We start from the raw sequence: 21,884 nt of genomic DNA on the forward strand, positions 1-21,884 counted from the left end.
TGTAACTATGCGTGCCAAAGTTGGTTGAAATCGGTTCAGATTTGGATATATCTCCCATATATAGCTTTTGCCCGATTTACACTCATTTGCCCACAGAGGCCAATTTTTTGCTGCGATTTAGTTGAAATTTTGCACAGGGAGTAGAATTAGCGTTGTAAAAATACCAACATTTTCCTTGTAAAATCGCCACTGCTTAGTCGAAAAGTTGTAAAAATGACTCTTATTTTCCTTAATTTCTAATACATATATATCGAGCGATAAATCATAAATAAACTTTTGCGAAGTTTCCTTAAAATTGCTTCAGAATTAAATGTTTCCCATATTTTTTACTAAAATTGTGTTCCACCTAGTGCACTAGCCGACTTAAATTTAGAGTCTATAGATTTTGTAGAAGTCTATCAAATTCTGTCCAGATCGAGTGATATTTAAATGAAGCCAGTTTAGTTAAATTCATTCATTACCGATAATAGTAATAATAATAAAAATTATACATGATCAAGTAATAAGGATTTAAATTCGCTTGGAGAATAGGAAATTTTTGTGTCAAGAAAATTTTGTTAAACAATGTAGTACATGTGGTCACAATCATATATATTAGTTTAAATTAATTAAAAATTTATTTTAATTAATCGTCGCTTAAAAAACTGGAAACTATATGACTTAATTGGAGATTTAAACGGCATTATTCATGTAACTAAATTGAATAAAACCCCTTTTTTAATAACAGCTTTATTGTGTATACAATATATGGATGTCTCAGATGTTTGAATAAAACTTTTATTTTGTTCCTAAATCTTTTTTTCAACTGGTTTAGGAGTGACGATTTTTTGACGAATTCTTTGGGATGAATTGACGATTTTCAGCCCAAAATAGTTGGCACCACTGGTTGTTATATGGGTTATTTTTATTGTAGATGTGGTCGAAAAAAAACACGGACTTAGGGCGATTATCAGTGAATTAGAGTCTGGTGAAACCACTTTCCCCGAATATGTTTGTGACGGAAACCCTATCCATAAATAACATTTGTCCATGGTTGTTGGCACAATTTCTCTGCAAAGTTCACACTAAAAATCGATGACCTACATCCAATTAAACTGAAGATAGTGGCTGGAGCCATATTTGAAGACAAAAAACGCCATACATTTCAAGTCTTTTGGAAGCGGAAACACGCGGCATTCATACACACACATACACGCACACATTTGACACTGGTTAAATCTCTTTGTGTCCTTAATCTGTTGGCTGGCGTTTTGTTTCCTTATTATCTGCCACTCTTCGAGGCAAAGGTGAAAGCAAGTGGTTTTCTTTGATTATATGCCGCAATTTGGTTCGCAATCCTTTTTAAATGAATATCTGCACTGTATTAAATTCGCACAAAAAAAAAAAAAAAAGAACTGTGGTGGGAAAAAACGCATGATGTTGTAAAATTATTGAAGTTTATTTTTGACACAATGTCTAAAGTTACAGTGAAAAAACTGTTTGAAGCTTTAGACCTTGCCTTAAGGATTTTGGTATTGATTACGAGCCAAAGATTAGGATTTTTTAAAATAAAAAAATAATAACATAAAATTTTAGTTAATAAATAAGGCTATTTTGGTCAAAAATAAATTTTTAAAAATCGGGCGATACATATATATGGGAGGTACTTCTAAATGGGAACCGATTTGAATGATATTTGGCAGATTTGGTTGATACCATAGAAGGTTACCTTTTGCTAAAGTTGAGTAAGATCGGGGGTCTAAAATCAATATTTCTGTTAGGCACATTTTTTGGCAGATCAAAGTTATACCCCGACCACTATGTGGTTTAGGGTATAAAAATTAAAAAAATATATATTCAATTACTTTTACCATATATCCATGACCATAGAATGGTGATGGGAGTATAATGAGTTTGTGATCCCGCTTGTAATACATCGACATATCTTTTCCGGCTATAAAAAGTATATGTATTTTGATCTCCCTATTCTACTTATTGGGCCATAGAAACAGCAAATTGTGCTTAATTAATTCTGTACATACACCCAGAAAAAAGTGTCTTCGAAACTAAAAAAAAATGTTCATCAATTTAGTTTAGCCATTTTATTTCCATTCAGTTAAATTTTTGTGTGAAATAATAAAATTTACTTGTTTCAGTAAAAACAAGTATATACGGCCGTAAGTTCGGCCAGGCCGAAGCTTATGTACCCTCCATCATGGATTGCGTAGAAACTTCTTCTAAACACTGCATTCCACAATCGAATTACTTAAGTTGCGGTAACGCTTGCCGATGGCAAGGTATCTTAACACCTCCTAACACCATCTTCTAAATTGTATGTAAGTCCATACGTGGTATATATTAAATCAAAAAAGATCGATCCAATACGTATATAATTCAGTTTGACAAAGTAGACATAAAATTTTGACAAAATTTTCTACAGAAATAAAATTATATCAAAATTTTCTAAAGAAATAAAATTTTCACAAAATTTTCTATAGAAATAAAAATTTTCACAAAATTTTCTATAGAAATAAAATCTTGGTAGATTATTTTTTGGCTCGAGTGGCAACCTGATTATGAACCGAATAAAATTTGAACAAAATTTTCTATAGAAATAAAATTTTGACAAAATTTTCTATAGAAATAAAATTTTAGCAATGATGAAAATTTTATTATGAACGGAATAAAATTTTAACAAAATTTTCTCTAGAAATAGAATTTTGACAAAATTTTCTATAGAAATAAAATTTTGGTAGATTATTTTTGGCTCTAGTGGCAACCATGATTATACACCGATATGGACCAATTTTTGTGTGATTGGACCAATTTTGGTATGGTCCTTAGCGACCATATACTAACACTACGTTCCTAATTTGAACCGGATCGGATGAATTTTGCTCCTCCAAGAGGCTCCGGAGGTCAAATCTGGAGAACGTTTTATATGGGGCCTATATATAATTATGGACCGTTATGGACCAATTCTGGCACGGTTGTTAAAGATCATATACTAACACCATGTTCCAAATTACAACCGGATTGGATGAAATTTGCTTCTCTTGGAGACTTCGCAAGCCAAATCTGGGGATCGGTTTATATGGGGGGCTATATATAATTATGGACCGATGTGGACCAATTTTTGCATGATTGTTAGAGATCATATACCAACACCATGTACCAAATTTCAGCCGGATCGGATGAAATATGGTTCTCTTAGAGGCTCCACAAGCCAAATCTGGGGATCGGTTTATATGGGGGCTATATATAATTAAGGACCGATATGGACCAATTTTTGCATGGTTGTTAGAGACCATATATCAACATCATGTCCCAAATTTCAGCCGGATCGGATGAAATTTTCTTCCCTTTGTGGCTCCGCAAGCCAAATCTGGGGATCGGTTTATATGGGGGCTATATATAATTATGGACCGATGTGGACCAATTTTTGCATATGCACTTATATGGACCCAGAAGCCAGAGTTTTATCCCGATTAGCTTGAAATTTTGCACAAGGAGTACAATTGGTAGTATAGTCATGTGTGCCAAATTTGATTGAAATCGGTTCAGATTTAGCTTCCATATATATTTTTCGCCCGATATGGACTTATATGGCCCCAGAAGCCAGAGTTTTGGCCCAATTTGGTTGAAATTTTGCGCTAGGAGTACAATTAGTAATAGATTCATGTGTGCCAAATTTGATTGAAATCGGTTCAGATTTAGATATAGCTCCCATATATATGTTTTTCTGATTTTGACAAAAATGGTCAAAATACCAACATTTTCCTTGTTAAATCGCCGCTGCTTAGTCGAAAAGTTGTAAAAATGACTCTAATTTTCCTAAACTTCTAATAAAAGTTTAGGATAAATCATAAATAAACTTTTGCGAAGTTTCCTTAAAATTGCTTCAGAGTTAAATGTTTCTCATATTTTTTACTAAAATTGTGTTCCACCTAGTGCATTAGCCAACTTAAATTTTGAGTCTATAGATTTTGTAAAAGTTTATCAAATTCTGTCCAAATCGAGTGATATTTAAATGTATGTATTTGAGACAAACCTTTATATATAGCACCCAACACATTTGACGGATGTGATATTGTATCGAAAATTTAGATCTACAAAGTGGTGCAGGGTATAATATAGTCGGCCCCGCCCGACTTTAGACTTTCCTTACTTGTTTTTGTTTATATTTGTAGGTATTGAAATTGTAAAAGGTGGACAAAATTGCTAGGCAGCAGCTTATTCAAAGTGAAAGGTACTAGAAGAAGAAAAAAATGTGTTTTAATATTTTAAGGCCAGTCGATGTTGTTGATTCTAAATAGATATATTTAATATATTAATAAAACTTGTATTTTATTGAAGAAACAATTGCTTATATAAATACATAAAATTGTATTTAAAAACGAAAGTAAGCAGTTCTAATTTTGAAGTAAAAAGTGTACCACAAATAAGTAAGATTTGTCCAAATTCATGAAAAAAGTTCAATAAAATTATTCCATATATGAATTCAATTCAGTTAAATTTTTTCATTCTGTAGTATAGTGGTACATAAATATAGGAAAATGTTAACTAATATATGGAATGCATTCCACCTAATTTCTACGAAAATCACATCGTTCAAACAGTTAAAAATGTCCTTGGCGCTATACGAAGTTCAACTTTCTTCACAATGAGTTCATTTTAACTTAAAGAAGGGGTCACTTTTTTCTGGGTGTATTAAAGATCACTAAATGTCGTTAATATTTTCATTTTCAATTTCATTTTGAAATAGTCCTCATATCGATTGATTAAAATCCATTTCGATCAATAATTGTCCACTGTATAAATCTACAGGATTTTGACCTAAAATCATATGGTAGGTGATATTTTCATTCGATTTTCTTGGAATCTTTTTTAGACTTTTGTAAATCGCTTTTCCAAACAAAATATGGGCTTAAATCTACTTTAGTACCAGTGATCCGATTGGTCCAATTTTTGGCCAGCGTGTAGACTTTTCGATTCTAAACACAAAATGTAATATATACCACTTTTTGTCGGAAAGACCTATTTTCGGAGTTACGTTTTCATTATCACGTATATTGGATTTAGTATCCATCGCACATAATCATCCTAAAAGTAATATATTTAGAATAATATGGACCCGGAAAGGTCCTGGGTTCGCGTTAGCCCACTTTGGACTCTGTCCATAGGAGAAAGTCTCAAACCCCTGCCGAAGTCCGGCCACCTATACCCAATTTTTAAGGGTTGGTATCTCGAAAACTACGCTCTTCCGACAACATTTTACTTAATATTTTCTGCTTAAAAGTTATTATTGCTACCAAATACAAAAAAAAAAAACGGAATTTTATTCATTTCACGAAAAATTGCTGTCAGAATTAACAAAAATATAAACGAAAATATCGATTTTCATATGTCAATATCTCGAAAACTAGGCTTTTCTGCCAAATTTTTTACTTAACATTTTCGATTTAAAATCCCTTCTTCTACACTCAAAAAAAAAAATTTGTGTATTTTTAACAACTTGTGCTAAAGTAGATTTGTTCCAAAATAAGGGAAATTTTCAAAAAAAAAAATATTTGAAAAGTGTGCCGATTTTCATTTATTGTAAAATATGTACAACACTGAACAAAATATTTCCGTGATATTAAAGATTACGCTACCTAAATTTTAGGATGCGTAATTTACAAAATATTAAGGTCATTTTTTTTAAATAATAAAATTTTAATTAAACTAAAGTTAATAACCTTCGTTTCAAGTATTATGCCTTCGAACTAAGGGAAATTAGCTTTGAAGTACAAAACGAAAGAAATCTTCCTTAAATTAACTGAAATATTGAATCTTTAGATTTAAGATAAAAACAATTAAAATATAGTCTAAGATTTATTTTGAGGATTTACCATCTTTGGTTTAAAGTTTTTTTTTGGAATTAAGAAAATATTTTTGAAGTATCTAAGATTTATTTTGAGGATTTACCATCTTTGGTTTAAAGTTTTTTTTTTGGAATTAAGAAAATATTTTTGAATTATCCGTTATAATTTGAATTTTTATACTGGTATTTTTTGTAGACGAATAGCTTTATTAATATACCGCGAAAAGTGAATGAAAACCCGATAAATGAGAAATGAGATTTATTACTACAAAAGTCCCTAAAAAATTTCGTTATTTTAAAGAAGCCGTATCTGTGGCTCGGAATCAATACCAAAATCCTTAAGGGATCGTCAAAATCTATGATCCAAGTAAACTATTTTGAGTGTAGAATAGTGGGAAATGTTTTTACATAGAGGTAAAAACTAAAATTTTTGCTTCTATAAAATTACACTGAAAATAATATTGTCGTCAAAAGATTTCATGTCTTTAAAATACGAATGCAAATTTTGTTTAGCATAGAAGACGCATTTCTCCCATATAAAGCTTTTTTCCTTGTCCAAAAGTCGACAAACTTTTCAATGAAGTCATATTGTCCTTATAATTAATTGATTTTACTTAAAAATGGGTATCATAACATGAAAGAAAAAATGTTTGGGCTAAGGTCAACTTGACTTTAATAATAAGAGAAATTCTTTAAAATTAATGAAATTGTCTTTAAATTTGTTGTCTGTTTGCATCTTGACTACAAAGCAAAAAATCGTTCAAATATAAGACATGTTTTTCAACACTTTATTTTAAAGACGTTTTTTACTTGAAACATAGCACAATTTGTACTAGAAGTCGAGTCCTAGTTTGGAAAATAAAGTTGTCGTTAACTCGTTTTTAAAGAACTTTGATAGCATATGAAGAAAAAAGCTGAAAAAGCGAACAATTAAAACTTGCTTTCTAGAAGCAAGTACATAAAACACAAATTTAAAAGAGAATTGTGTCTTAAAAGTATCCTTACTTGTATTATCCGCTTCTTTGGCTCGGAATCCATACCAACATTTTTAAAGTAAAGACAAAATCTTTGGATCCGGGCATGCTTTTTTTTTCAGTGTACCAGTGTTTCGAACTACGCCATGGTTAAGCATTAAGGATTCTTACATATTATTAGTCTATTATTTAATCGAACCTACACGGATGAAAAAGACTGTTTTTCATATGTTTGGCTATAAACATTATATGTTTGGAACACAAATTTTTAAACACAATATTTTTGAGTGCAAGCATATAATGTTCATAAACTAGCATAACATGTTTAGGACATATATGTTAATATGTTAGAACATATTATGTTTGGGACATAAAATGTTTTTAAATATAATATGCTTGGATGCAAACATATATTAATTTAGAAATAGCCTATAAACATATATGTGTTTAGTAGCTTGGAGCGCTATTTAACAGGGAGCGATATTGAATTAAGTTGGTGGTTGTTGCTTGTTATTACAAAATTAACATTTTATTTTTCCTTGGGCAATTGATCAGCTACTTCTTTGATCCTTACAAACTGTGTGGTCCGCTGTTCGAATCCCCGTCCGGCAAAAGGTAAAATTAAAATAAAAAAAAAATCATACAATTGAATAATTTCTTCTACAATGTTTGTATTACAGAAAAAGGTGCTAAGAACTAAAAAATCTCGTGGAAGTGAGAAAGATGTGGGGGAATATACAATTGGGCAGAAACAAAATTTTGAGCATTAAGGTCGAAAACCTATGTTGTTAGCACTTATATTACCTGTTTATTTTCATAATTCATTATGATTGTAAATAAATAAATAAATAAATAAAATTTTGAGCACAATATTGTTTGGGAGAATTTTTTTAAGCATATTTAAGCATATATATTATATGTTCACATAATAACATATTGTTTTTTGGAAGACAACATTATTGAATTTGGATGCAAAAATACAAAATGTTTGGAAATTGACTACCCAAACATATATTGTTTGGACCAATATGCTTTCAAACATATTATATATTGGAAGAGATCCAACATATAAATGTTTGGGCAATAGCCAAAAATGTATATGCTTGAAGCAAAATATGTTTGGGAGTATATGTTACAGAAGCGATTTTTTGTGAGCGTGTATGATCTCTTTTTGGCGATCATAACATTTTCGATGTAAATATTATTGCTCTCTTGCAATATCTTCTCACTGCAAACATCTTTCTGGTTATAACCTCTGGCCGTATGTGTTTTCACTTGTCTTTTCCTTTTGCCTTCAATAAAATACCGCTTACCTCTCTGATTGGTTTCTTTTTCTCATTTTTTACCTTTCCTTTTGTATTCATTGCAGGGTGCTATCATACGTGAAGTTGAGGATGGTGTTCGCTGCGAGCAATGTAAAACCAATTGTCCTGGATTTATTGCCCATGATTGGAGGTAAGTAGTGGTCAGGGCCGAATGCCAAAGAGTGTAAAAGCCTGCTATAATGAAAAGTGCTGCATTAATCAACTTATGATAATGGCAAGCATCTCTTGCCATTGAGGAATTCCTTGGACAGATTCATTAAGGAAAGACTTTTGTAATTTTGATTAAGTTATAGTTAAATTATGTCAACCTTAATTTCCACATGGAATGAAGTGACCTTTCAACCAACATAATAGGAAAAATGGAATGATCTCTCTGTTCAGCATGACTAGGCCAGAAATGGCTAAAGTCGAACACAACCAATTACAACGATAGAGAAACCCGATGAAGGGCGTTCACTTTGATACACAAGTGGTACAAATGTGAACATATAATTGGGAGCAGTTTGATCCGAAAAATTTAATATATTTGACAGCATATTCTAACAAAACGCGAGTTTTCAAAAACAAGTGAATTTTAGGAGCATACAGCTTTAGATTACTTGCGGACCTGGAAATGTTAAGTTATACAGTCTGTTAATATGTTTGGAACAATCTGGTTGGTTCAGCAGAAGAAAATAATCGAGTAGGTTCAGCGGTTAAAACTATAAGTGCCCATATGTAATAGGTGCCTTTATTATTATTATTTATTATCAGAATGGTGAAATTCTGAGTCGATCTAAGCATATCCGTCCGTCCGTCTGTTGAAATCACGCTAACTTCCGAACGAAACAAGCTTGAAACTTGGCACAAGTAGTTGTTATTGATGTAGGTCGGATGGTATTGCCCCCATATAAACGGACCCTCAGATTTGGCATGCGGAGCCTCTAACAGAAGCATATTTCATCCGATCCGGCTGAAATTTGGTACATAGTGTTGGTATATGGTTTCTAACAACCATGCAAAAATTGGTCCACATCGGTCCATAATTATATATAGCCCCCATATAAACCGATCCCCAGATTTGGTTTGCGGAGCCTCAAAGACAAGCAAATTTCATCCGATCCGGCTGAAATTTGGTACATGGTGTAAGTATATGGTCTCTAACAACTATGCTAAAATTGGTCTACATCGGTCCATAATTATATATAGCCCCCATATAAACCGATCTCCATATTTGGCTTGTGGAGCCTCAAAGAGAAACAAATTTCATCCGATCCGCCTGAAATTTGGTACATGATGTTCGTATATGGTCTCTAACAACCATGCAAAAATTGGTCCATATCGGTTCCTAATTATATATTGCCCCCATGTAAACCAATCCCCGGAGTTGGCTTGCGGAGCCTCTTGGAGGAGCAAAATTCTTCCGATCCGGTTCAAATTTGGAACGTGGTATTAGTATATGGCCGCTAACAACCATACAAAAATTGGTCCATATCGGTCTATAGTTATTTTATTTCTATAGAAAATTTTGTTAAAATTTTATTTCTATAAAAAGTTTTGTTAACATTTTATTTCTATACAAAATTTTGTTAAAATTTCATTTCTATAGAAAATTTTGTCAAAACTTTATTTCTATAGAAAATTTTGTCAAAATTTTATTTCTTGTTATTTTTTTATTGCAGCTTAAAACCATAAATTGACTAAACTACAAGAGTAGCTTAACCAACAGAGGAAAAGAATGTTTGTCAAATTTATTTGGGCAAAGCCCTATAGACTGCAAGATGGTTGGATGGACGCACGTTTCGGAATTACCACATAAAAAACAACAACAATGCTTAAAGAACAAAACCAACAATAACAAAACAAAACAAATGGAAAAAGAAGAGGAGGCACGCTCAAAATAAACCCAGCCATGTGAATTCAAATCGATGATTTGACAGTGGCATAGGAAAAGAGATATGTTTGTTTCGAATTTATTTCGGCATAAGCCGACTATCAATGTACAACCTTTTTTCGGAGGGTTCAAGTGTGGTTTTTGTTGGGTTTAATAAACTGCCTGAATTTATTCTGATAATTGGTTGATAGTTTTGCTGCAAGTAGAGGATGCTGATGAGGAATGTGGTAATTCCGAAACGTGCGTCCATCCAACCATCTTGCAGTCTATAGGGCTTTGCCCAAATAAATTTGACAAACATTCTTTTCCTCTGTTGGTTAAGCTACTCTTGTAGTTTAGTCAATGTATGGTTTTAAGCTGCAATAAAAAACAACAACAATGCTTAAAGAACAAAACCAACAATAACAAAACAAAACAAATGGACAATTTTATTTCTATATAAAATTTTGTGAAAATTTTATTTCATATAAAACGATCCCGGATTTGACTTATGGAGCCTCCTGCTGGAGCAAATTTCATCTGATCCAGTTGAAATTTGTGTACGTGACGTCAGTATGTGTCTTCTAGCAACTATGCTGACTCGGTATCGGTACATAATTATATATGTCCTCCATATCATCCTCAGATTTGGAGGTGCAAATTTCACCCAGATCGGTACGTGGTGTCAGTAAATGCTTTTTACTACCATGCTAACAATGCTCCATATCGGTTCAAAATTATTTATCCACTCCTTTATATAAACCAATTAAGAACCGAGCTGATAGGTAAAACCTCTGCAACGAATACACAAACAATTACCTCAAGCACACGCCACACAATTCGAGTAGTAACTTCATTGTCCATTTCTCAAACTAGTAAAATATAAACCTTGCAAATTGTGAAACAGAACAAATAGAACCCAATAAAGCAAGCACCAAACAATATTCTGAAGTATTCGAATGTAATCGGAATTCCAATTCCATTCGTTTTATAATTCAATTGCTGTGTATATGAAGCAGTGTTGCCAAGTGATTTTTGAATCTTCCCCCCAAATCTTAAGAAAAAAAGTCCCTAAATTGGTCTAGACTTTTTTTCAAAACCCCCCAAAAATTTAAGAATGCAAAAAGAACAAAATGGGTTCTCAAAACTCGTGAACAAATCCTGTAGTGGTACAAAAACAGTAAATAAAGACATTTTTCGCTACAAAGAGTTCAAAATTTACAATCGTCTGCCGTTGCAGTGTACAAATTGAGACCCATAATTGAATGAAAATGTAATTCTTAAAATGCTTTCGGCAGCTAAGTTAAAATATGATTTCTTCATTTGCTTTTAAATGTGTCAAATATTAAAAATGCTCTTTCAACAGAAGCAATTGAAAAGGATAATGAAAATAATGCTATTGTATACTTGTTTATATTTAGGAACTTGGGTTGACTTCCTTCTCATTTTCCTCCAAATTAATGCCAGAATTGTTCCAAATTTGGTTGAGAATTGCTCCACTTTATAAGGTCTAAGATATTTTTACCCCCAAAAACCCCCCCAAATAAATGTTACCCCTAAAAATCCTCCTAAACGTGAAAAAACCCCCTAAATTTGGGCAACACTGAGATGAAGTTATGTCGTTCTCTATAAGAGTATGCTACACACACACACACACTCCATTCCTATTTTGTTTAAGTTGGCACACACATTCAATAAAAGCCTGCATTCACTGACTTCTGCCAATCAACTGATCGACGATTGTGTTTTTTTTTTTTTTGATAGTTACTAGAATGACCGCAACTTATATGGGGCAAAAAAATGTCGGAATCTTGTTCGCCTTAACCCCACAAAACGAATCCCCTTTCCAGATATTGGGATAGCCATAATTTGAGCCCGATTAAACGACGTTAACACGTGCCCGTCTGTCTGACTGTCTGTCTGACTGTCTGTACGTCTGTCTGTTGATGTGTTTTTGTGTGCAAAGTACAGCTCGCAGTTTTATTCCGATTGTCCTAAAATTTGGTATAGGGCCCTACTTCGGCTCAAAGATGATCCCTATTGATTTTGGAAAAAATCGGTTCAGATTTAGATATAGCTGCCATATATATTTTTCACCGATCTGGTCACAATTGGCGTGTATATCAACCGATCTTCCTCAAATTCCGTACATCCGAATCGGTTCAGATTTAGATATAGCTCCCATATATAGCTTTCGCCCGATTTACACTCATTTGCCCACAGAGGCCAATTTTTTGCTCCGATTTAGTTGAAATTTTGCATAAGTAGTAGAATTAGCATTGTAGCTATGCGTGCCAAATTTGGTTGACATCGGTTCAGATTTAGATATAGCTCCCATATATATGTTTTTCTGATTTCGACAAAAATGGTCAAAATACCAACATTTTCCTTGTTAAATCGCCACTGCTTAGTCGAAAAGTTGTAAAAATGACTCTAATTTTCCTAAACTTCTAATACATGTATATCGAGCGATAAATCATAAATAAACTTTTGTGAAGTTTCCTTAAAATTGCTTTAGATTTAAATGTTTCCCATATTTGTTTACTAAAATTGTGTTCCACCCTAGTACATTAGCCAAATTAAATTTTGAGTCTATAGATTTTGTAAAAGTCTACCAAATTCTGTCCAAATCGAGTGATATTTAAATGTATGTATTTGGGACAAACCTTTATATATAGCACCCAACACATTTGACGAATGTGATATGGTATCGAAAATTTAGATCTACAAAGTGGTGCAGGGTATAATATAGTCGGCCCCGCCCGACTTTAGACTTTCCTTACTTGTCTTTAATATGTTATGTAAAGTTTCATTAATTTTATGAAAGTATCCATGCACATTATTAAAAATATTATAATTTAATAACATGTATTTTCGAAAAAATATATTATGTAAACGTACATCTATTTTATGGAAGAGTCCATACATTTGTAAAAATGTACACATTTATGTACAAATTAATATTTTATTTTTTTGTGTGTATGCTAGTTCAATAGTAGCACTTGTTGCACAAGCTGTATCGTAAAATACTATAGGAGGTGGTTGTTAACATAACCTCCTAAGTCATACAGCATGAACAATAAGTTGAAATGTTAATAGAGCTTTCCTACCATTGGCTCAATTTAATCACAGATGGCGCTAACGGCAAGATAAAGCTTTTTTCTGTTAACAGTGGTGGCTTTAAAACTAAAATTGTATCCGTTTCCATTTAGACCACACAATTATAACATACAGCTTTATGGTTACAACCGGTATCGTTGTTGTGTTATCTGACAAGCTAAGCAAAACTAAATAATTTAAGATTTTAATTTGTTTAACGTAAGTGGAGTTTACTAGATTGTTTCAATAACAAAAAAATATTAAAAGTCAAATTGAGAGACAAAATGAATCTTTTGTGGTTATTACTACATCGAGAAAAAAATTTAGCTCGTAATTTATACCTTTAGACTAGGAACTACAATTTAGTTCATTACATTTATAAGTAACAGATTTGTTTATAAGTCCCCGGTCTGACACATATATGGCGTCGCTAGTATTAAATGCATATTATTTTTATATAGTACCAACCTTCAAATGATTCGTGTCAAAATTTGACGTCTGTAAGTCAATTAGTTTGTGAGATAGAGCGTCTTTTGTGAAACAACTTTTGTTATTGTGAAAAAAAAAAATGAAAAAAGCAATTTCGTGTTTAAAAAAAAAACTGTTTTCTGAAGGGGAAAAATAGGGTGGAAGCAAAAACTTGGCTTGATAATGAGTTTCCGGACTCTGCCCTAGGGAAATCAACAATTATTGATTGGTATGCAAAATTCAAGCACTGTGAAATGAGCACGGAGGACGGTGAACGCAGTGGACGCCCGAAAGAGGTGGTTACCGACGAAAACATCAAAAAATCCACAAAATGATTTTGAATGACCGTAAAATGAATTTGATCGAGATAGCAGAGGCCTTAAAGATATCAAAGGAACGTGTTGGTCATATCATTCATCAATATTTGGATATGCGAAAGCTCTGTGCAAAATGGGTGCCGCGAGAGCTCACATTTGACCAAAAACAACAACGTGTTGATGATTCTGAGCGGTGTTTGCAGTTGTTAACTCGTAATACACCCGAGTTTTGCCGTCGATATGTGACAATGGATGAAACATGGCTCAATCACTACACTCCTAAGTCCAATCGACAGTCGGCTGAGTGGAGTGGTATTTGAAGTTTAGGAGAATTAGAGTCATTTTTACAACTTTTCGACTAAGCAGTGGCGATTTTACATGGAAAATGTTGGTATTTTGACCATTTTTGTCGAAATCGGAAAAACATATATATGGGAGCTATATCTAAATCTGAACTGATTTCAACCAAATTTGGCACGCACAGCTGCAATGCTAATTCTATTCCCTGTGCAAAATTTCAACTAAATCGGAGCAAAAAATTGGCCACTGTGGTGGTAAATCGGGGAAAGCTATATATAGGAGCTATATCTAAATCTGAACCGATTTCAACCAAATTTGGCACGCATAGCTACAATGCTAATTCTACTCCCTGTGCAAAATTTCAACTAACAGGTTGGCTGATAAGTCCCCGATCTGACACATAGATGGCGTCGCTAGTATTAAATGCATATTATTTTTATATAGTACCAACCTTCAAATGATTCGTGTCAAAATTTAACGTCCTTAAGTCAATTAGTTTGTGAGATAGAGCGTCTTTTGTGAAGCAACTTTTGATATTGTGAAAAAAAATGGAAAAAAGGAATTTCGTGTTTTGATAAAATACTGTTTTCTGAAGGGGAAAAATAGGGTGGAAGCAAAAACTTGGCTTGATAATGAGTTTCCGGACTCTGCCCTAGGGAAATCAACAATAATTGATTGGTATGCAAAATTCAAGCGTGGTGAAATGAGCACGGAGGACGGTAAAAGCAGTGGACGCCCGAAAGAGGTGGTTACCGACGAAAACATCAAAAAATCCACAAAATGATTTTGAATGACCGTAAAATGAATTTGATCGAGATAGCAGAGGCCTTAAAGATATCAAAGCAACGTGTTGGTCATATCATTCATCAATATTTGGATATGCGGAAGCTCTGTGCAAAATGGGTGCCGCGAGAGCTCACATTTGACCAAAAACAACAACGTGTTGATGATTCTGAGCGGTGTTTGCAGTTGTTAACTCGTAATACACCCGAGTTTTTCCGTCGATATGTGACAATGGATGAAACATGGCTCAATCACTACACTCCTGAGTCCAATCGACAGTCGGCTGAGTGGACAGCGACCGGTGAACCGTCTCCGAAGCATGGAAAGACTCAAAAGTCCGCTGGCAAAGTAATGGCCTCTGTTTTTTGGGATGCGCATGGAATAATTTTTATCGATTATCTTGAGAAGGGAAAAACCATCAACAGTGACTATTATATGGCGTTATTGGAGCATTTGAAGGTCGAAATCGCGGCAAAACGGCCCCATATGAATAAGAAAAAAATGTTGTTCCACCAAGACAACGCACCGTGCCACAAGTCATTGAGAACGATGGCAAAAATTCATAAATTGGCCTTCGAATTGCTTCCCAACCCATCGTATTCTCCAGATCTGGCCCCCAGCGACTTTTTCTTGTTCTCAGACCTCAAAAGGATGCTCGCAGGGAAAAAAATTGGCTGCAATGAAGAGGTGATCGCCAAAACTGAGGCCTATTTTGAGGCAAAACCGAAGGAGTACTACCAAAATGGTATCAACAAATTGGAAGGTCGTTATAGTCGTTGTATCGCTATTGAAGCACACAGAGAAGGAATATGATCACCTCAAACATGTTTCAAGAGCAAAATGTTATTTTTTGTATGGTGACCATGTAACATGTTTATCACTAAAATGTTATTTTCTCGTCAAATATAACCTGCCTGCCGAAGTCAGATACATGATTTCCGATAAAATAACATGGTTGCGAAAACCATGTTACATGGTCACCACGCAAAAATAACATTTTGCTCTTAAAACATGTTGGAGGTAGGGTTTCCATATGGATAATTTTCAAAAGAGAACTTTCGCTTTAAAAAAGAGAACATTTTAACTAAAAAAGAGTTTACAATAAAAAAATTCTTTATTAAATAATTAATAATTTTATTGATATTAAAATTAAAATAATAATAGTTTCTAATGATAGAAACAACGAAATAAATATATAATAAAACAATAAAAAACAAAAAGAATCACATTTTCTTAAAAAATAAACAAAATAAATTGACGACGACAACGTATTGGCGTATTTACGTCGTACGTTCAATTACATCTATTTCTAATTTTTACGCCGTACGTCGAAACGTCGCAATTGTGTTCCGGCCTTTAATTTGTCAACAGATTTAACCCAGTAAACAATTAGTGGCGAACAATTGTGGCGAATTCCTATTAAATAAATAAAATTCCATCAATCTAGGATTTTTTGAAATAGAGTACATAAAGAGCACTGTTGGACATAAAAATACGGCACTAAAAAAAGAGAGTGAACAAAAAGATATGAACACAAAAAGAGAACATGTTCTCTTTAAAAGAGATGTAATGGACAGCCTAGTTTGAGGTGATCATATCCCTTCTCTGGGTGAGGGAACTATGTTGAATAATAAAAACGAATTTTGACAAGAAAAATGTGTTCTTCTTTGTTAGACCGGGGACTTATCAGCCAACCTGTTAGTTAGGTTAATTTTCCAGAAATTATGGAAAAAATTATTGTTTTGGAGTACACAGAAAAAAGTAAAATGTTTTATAGCAAGAATGAACTACCTCATGTGAAAATTGAACTAAATTATACTTCTTCGTAACAAGAACGAACAATATCGTTAAAAGTACGAAATTTGTCGTTGTTTTACAACCAAATAAACTTTTCGTTAAAAGTACGAAATATTTCGTTCTTTTTACGAAGAAAATTTCTTCCAAATTTTTCGTAGTTTGTAAAGTGTTTATGAAAAAGTTTCATACTTTTTATGAAACAATTTCGTTCTTTTGAAGCTGAAACTGTTTTGACCTATTTACAAAATAGTTTCATACTTTTTATGAAATTGTTACGTACTTTTTGTGATAAATATTCGAACTTTTGCAAAAAAAATTATAGTCCAAAGAGCATTTGATGGGTGCCACCGTGATGCAATGGTTAGCATGCCCGCCTTGCATACACAAGGTCGTGGGTTCGATTCCTGCGTCGACCGAACACCAAAAAGTTTTTTCAGCGGTGGATTATCCCACCTCAGTAATGCTGGTGACATTTCTGAGGATTTCAAAGCTTCTCTAAGTGGTTTCACTGCAATGTGGAACGCCGTTCGGACTCGGCTATAAAAAGGAGGTTCCTTGTCATTGAGCTTAACATGAAATCGGGCAGCACTCACTGATAAGAGAGAAGTTCACCAATGTGGTATCACAATGGACTGAATAGTCGAAGTGAGCCTGATGCATTGGGCTGCCACCTAACCTAACCTAACCTAAGAGCATTTGACTGTAGTAACAAGTTTGAATAATGTCATCACTACTTTGCATCTTAAGTTTTTGAATAACCTTTAGTTTGGGTGCTTTACTTTTATTCATAGCATGCTGTCACCCAAATGAGAAGTAGCATGGACATGTATTGAAAGATCGAATAAAGGAATACACTCAAGCACATTATCAAAAACAATTTTATGTCGCGAAAGAAAATTTTATAACTTCAATGAAACTTCTTCGTTATTTCAAAGAAAATCTTTCGTTCTTTCTATGAAGAAATTTTAAAGCAGAATGTTTCGTAAAAACTCACAAAAGTCATGAGATTTGAAGAAAGTTTCGTTAAAAGTACGAACTTTTTACGAAGAAAAGCTAATGTAGAATTTTTCGTAGACGTTTCGTATATTCGTAACATGTTCCTCGTAAAATTTACGAAAATGATAGAAAATTTCGTTGTTTTAATTGAGAATTCACTAAGAATATTTTTGGATTATTTACGGATTTTTTTTTCAGTGTGCCTGCAGTTCATGTAGGTAAATCTTTTATTTAAAATACGCTCAGAAAAAGAAAATATTTATTTAAATATAAATTTGTAAAATTTTAAGTATAGAAAGAAATACAAAGAGAATCACGACATAGAGGGTTAGGAATTTCCACATTTCGACTATACATGTATGTATTTATGTATGATTTTTTGTATATAAATTCCAATTACAAATGATAAATAACAATGGTTAGTTAGAGCTCAATTGTATAGACAAATCATAGTAAGACAAAACAAATATTTGTTGTGTTCCCGATTGGCTAAATTTAAAAATATAAACATAAAATGTTAAATCTGATCGAATTCAGAAATTAACAGAGATCTGCATTTAATGCAACTCTGTACATTTTTTGTATAGCCCCATGCGGTCGAAGATGTTCAATAATTCTCTAATTCCGTCGATTGTAAAAGCTCTTTTGGCTATACATCGAAAGGTTTTGCCCATTTATTATATTGTGACAAACAATAAAATTTCAGTGTATGTTGTTGAAATTTAAGTTGAAAAATTTCAGAAATTTTGCATACAATTGCAAAATTTTTGGTTGTTTTGTTTTGCTTTTTTTTTGTTAATGGGGAAAACACAAAAAATAATGGAAAATTATTAATCGGTTAACCAGATTGCGGTACCAAATATAAAACCGGATAGTAAAAATAAAATTGGGATTTTCCTTTCATCCGAAAACCGTTTTTCTGTATTTCAATGAAGCTTTTCTCTAATTTGTCCTATGTTTCCTCGGAAAGTATAAGTTTTTTTTTAGAGACGTAATGAGACATGGGACAGCTGACACATTACAACTCGTCTCCACTAATTATTACAGCTTCAATTTTCATAAAAACTTAAACAAAAATTAGTTTGTGCAGTAAGAACATTAAATTTATTCAATTTTTAAGAGAGTCTATTCGGAAGGTGACAAAGACACCTAATGAAGACATGACTGTACTACTTACACACAGAAAAAATGTTCTCGAAAAATTTTCCAATTAAAGTCTTAATTGAGTTTAAAACAAGTATATTCCGCCGTAAGTTCGGCCAAGCTTATGTACCCTCCACCATGGATTGCATAGAAATTTCTTCTAAACACTGCCATCCACAATCGAATTACTTGAATTGCGGTAACGCTTGCCGATGGCAAGGTATCTTAAAACCTCCTAACACCGTCTTCTAAATGGTAAGTAAGTCCATACGAGGTATATACAGGGTTGGCCTGTCACAAACTGTGACTTTTGCGACATACGTTTGCGACGGTATAATACGTATGTCACAAAAGTCGTAAACCTACTGTAGAAAACCAAATTTTGAATAGAAGAAATCCTGAACATTTTTTAATTTAGTTTGACATCATTTGCTGTGAGTTTCTGCAGAAATTTGTGAAAGTTTTCCCATGGTCAAGCCTATTTTCTTAGGTGGTATCGAAATTCCCGTTAGTGAGTGTGTTATATTGGACAGGAGACTGAACTTAAAGCTAAGAAAGGACGAGGAAATCCACGGTTACCCTGTACTCGTGCAAAAAGCAATAGGGAAAATGTGGGGACTAAAACCGAAAATTGTGAACATTCCTAAGAATTGAAACTTCTTCGCACCTACCATCGTCTTGGATATCATCGAATTCGCTGCCTAGCCGACGCGACTAAAGTATTTTCAGTTTGCGACTTTTGTTACTTTTTCTACATTTACGACGCGTATGTGACGTTTACGACGTTTACAACTTTGCGACAGTCGCAAACCTAAAAAAGTTTGATACAGACCATCTCTGGGTATATATTAAATAAAAAAATACCCATTAAATACCTTTATAATTCAGTTTGACAAAGTTTTCTGTAAAAGTAAAATTTTGACAAAATTTTCTATAGAAATAAAATTTTGACAAAATTTTCGATAGAAATAAAATTTTAACAAAAATTGTTAAAGAAATAAAATTTTGACAAAATTTTCTATAGAAATAAAATTTTGAGAAAATTTTCTATAGAAATGAAATTTTAACAAAATATTATATAGAAATAAAATTTTAACAAACTTCTCTATAGAAATAAAATTTTGACACAATTTTCTATGGAAATAAAATTTTGACAAAAGTTTCTATAGAAACAAAATTTTGGTAGATTATTTTTGGCCCGAGTGGCAACCGTGATTATGAACCGATATGGAACAATTTTTGTGTGATTGCACCCAGAGAAGGAATATGATTACCTCAAACATGTTTTAAGAGCAAAATGTTATTTTTGGGTGGTGACCATGTAACATGGTTTTGCCAGCCATGTTATTTTCTCGGAAATCATGTATTTGATTTCGGCAAGCAGGTTATATTTGACGAGAAAATAACATTTTAGTGACAAAAATGTTACATGATCACCATACAAAAATAACATTTTGCTCTTGAAGCATGTTTGAGGTGATCATATTCCTTCTCTGCGTGTGGAGATCGGCTATATATAACTATAGACCGATATGGACCAATTTTGGTATGGTTGTTAGCGGCCATATACTAACACCACGTTCCAAATTTGAACCGGATCGGATGAATTTTGCTCCTCCAAGAGGCTCCGGAAGTCAAATCTGGGGATCGGTGTATATGGGGGCTATATATAATTATGAACCGATGTGGAACAATTTTTGCATGGTTGTTAGAGACCATATACCAACATCATGTACCAAATTTCAGCCGGATCGGATGAAATATACGTAAAAGTGGACCGATATGGCCCATTTGCAATACCATCCGACCTACATCAATAACAACTACTTGTGCCAAGTTTCAAGTCAATAGCTTGTTTCGTTCGGAAGTTAGCGTGATTTCAACAGACGGACGGACGGACGGACATGCTTAGATCGACTCAGAATTTCACCACGACCCAGAATATATATTTACTTTATTGGGTCTTAGAGCAATATTTCGATGTGTTACAAACGGAAAGACAAAGTTAATATACCCCCATCCTATGGTGGAGGGTATAAAAATATTCAATTAAATATTTAATTGATTCAACAATTTATTTAAGTGAAACAAAAATCAATCACAACAAGTATATACGGCCGTAAGTTCGGCCAGGCCGAATCTTATGTACCCTCCACCATGGATTGCGTAGAAACTTCTACGAAAGACTGTCATCCACAAATTTCAACTCACTCGGATGAAAGTTACTCCTCCAAGAGGCTCCAAAACCAAATCTCGGGATCGGTTTATATGGGGGCTATAAATGGTTATGGACTGATATGGACACTTTTGGCATGGTAGTTAAATATCATATACTACCACCACGTACCAAATTTCAACCAGATCGGATGACTTTTGTTTCTCCAAAAGGCACCGGAGGTCAAATCTGGCGATCGGTTTATATGGGAGCTATATATAATTATGGACTGATAGGAACCAATTCCTGCATGGTTGTTGGATACCATATACTAACATCACGTACCAAATTTCAACCGAATGGGAAGAATTTTGCTCTTCCAAGGTGGTCCGGAGGTCAAATCTGGGGATCGGTTTATATGGGGCCTATATATAATTATGGACCGATATCGACCAATTTTTGCATGGGTGTTTGAGGCCATATATTAACGTCACGTACCAAATTTCAACTTAATCAGATGAATTTTGGTCTTCCAAGAGGCTCCGGAGGTCAAATCTGGAGATCGGTTTATATGGGGGCTATATATAATTTTGGACGGATATGGACCAATTTTTGCATGGTCATTAGAGACCATATACTAACATCATGTACCAAATTTCAACCGAATGGGAAGAATTTAGCTCTTCCAAGGTGATCCGGAGGTCAAATCTGGGGATCGGTTTATATGGGGGCTATAAATAATTATGGACCGATATGGACCAATTTTTGCATGGTCATTAGAGACCATATACTAACATCATGTGCCAATTTTCAGCCGGATCGGATGAAATTTA

General features: G+C 33.5%; 1 protein-coding gene across 1 annotated transcript in view; it reads left to right on the forward strand.

The window, feature by feature from the left end:
• The window catches only part of Lmpt (four and a half LIM domains protein limpet), a 539,983-nt gene that overhangs the window by 172,891 nt on the left and 345,208 nt on the right, over window positions 1-21,884 (forward strand). The window contains exon 3 of the mRNA XM_075308102.1: window positions 8,186-8,271. Within this exon, the coding sequence (XP_075164217.1) occupies window positions 8,186-8,271 (86 nt within the window). The remainder of the gene's footprint in view (window positions 1-8,185; window positions 8,272-21,884) is intronic.

This window comes from Haematobia irritans, chromosome 4 (genome assembly GCF_050003625.1).
Source record: "Haematobia irritans isolate KBUSLIRL chromosome 4, ASM5000362v1, whole genome shotgun sequence".
Classification (NCBI taxonomy): Eukaryota; Metazoa; Arthropoda; class Insecta; order Diptera; family Muscidae; genus Haematobia; species Haematobia irritans.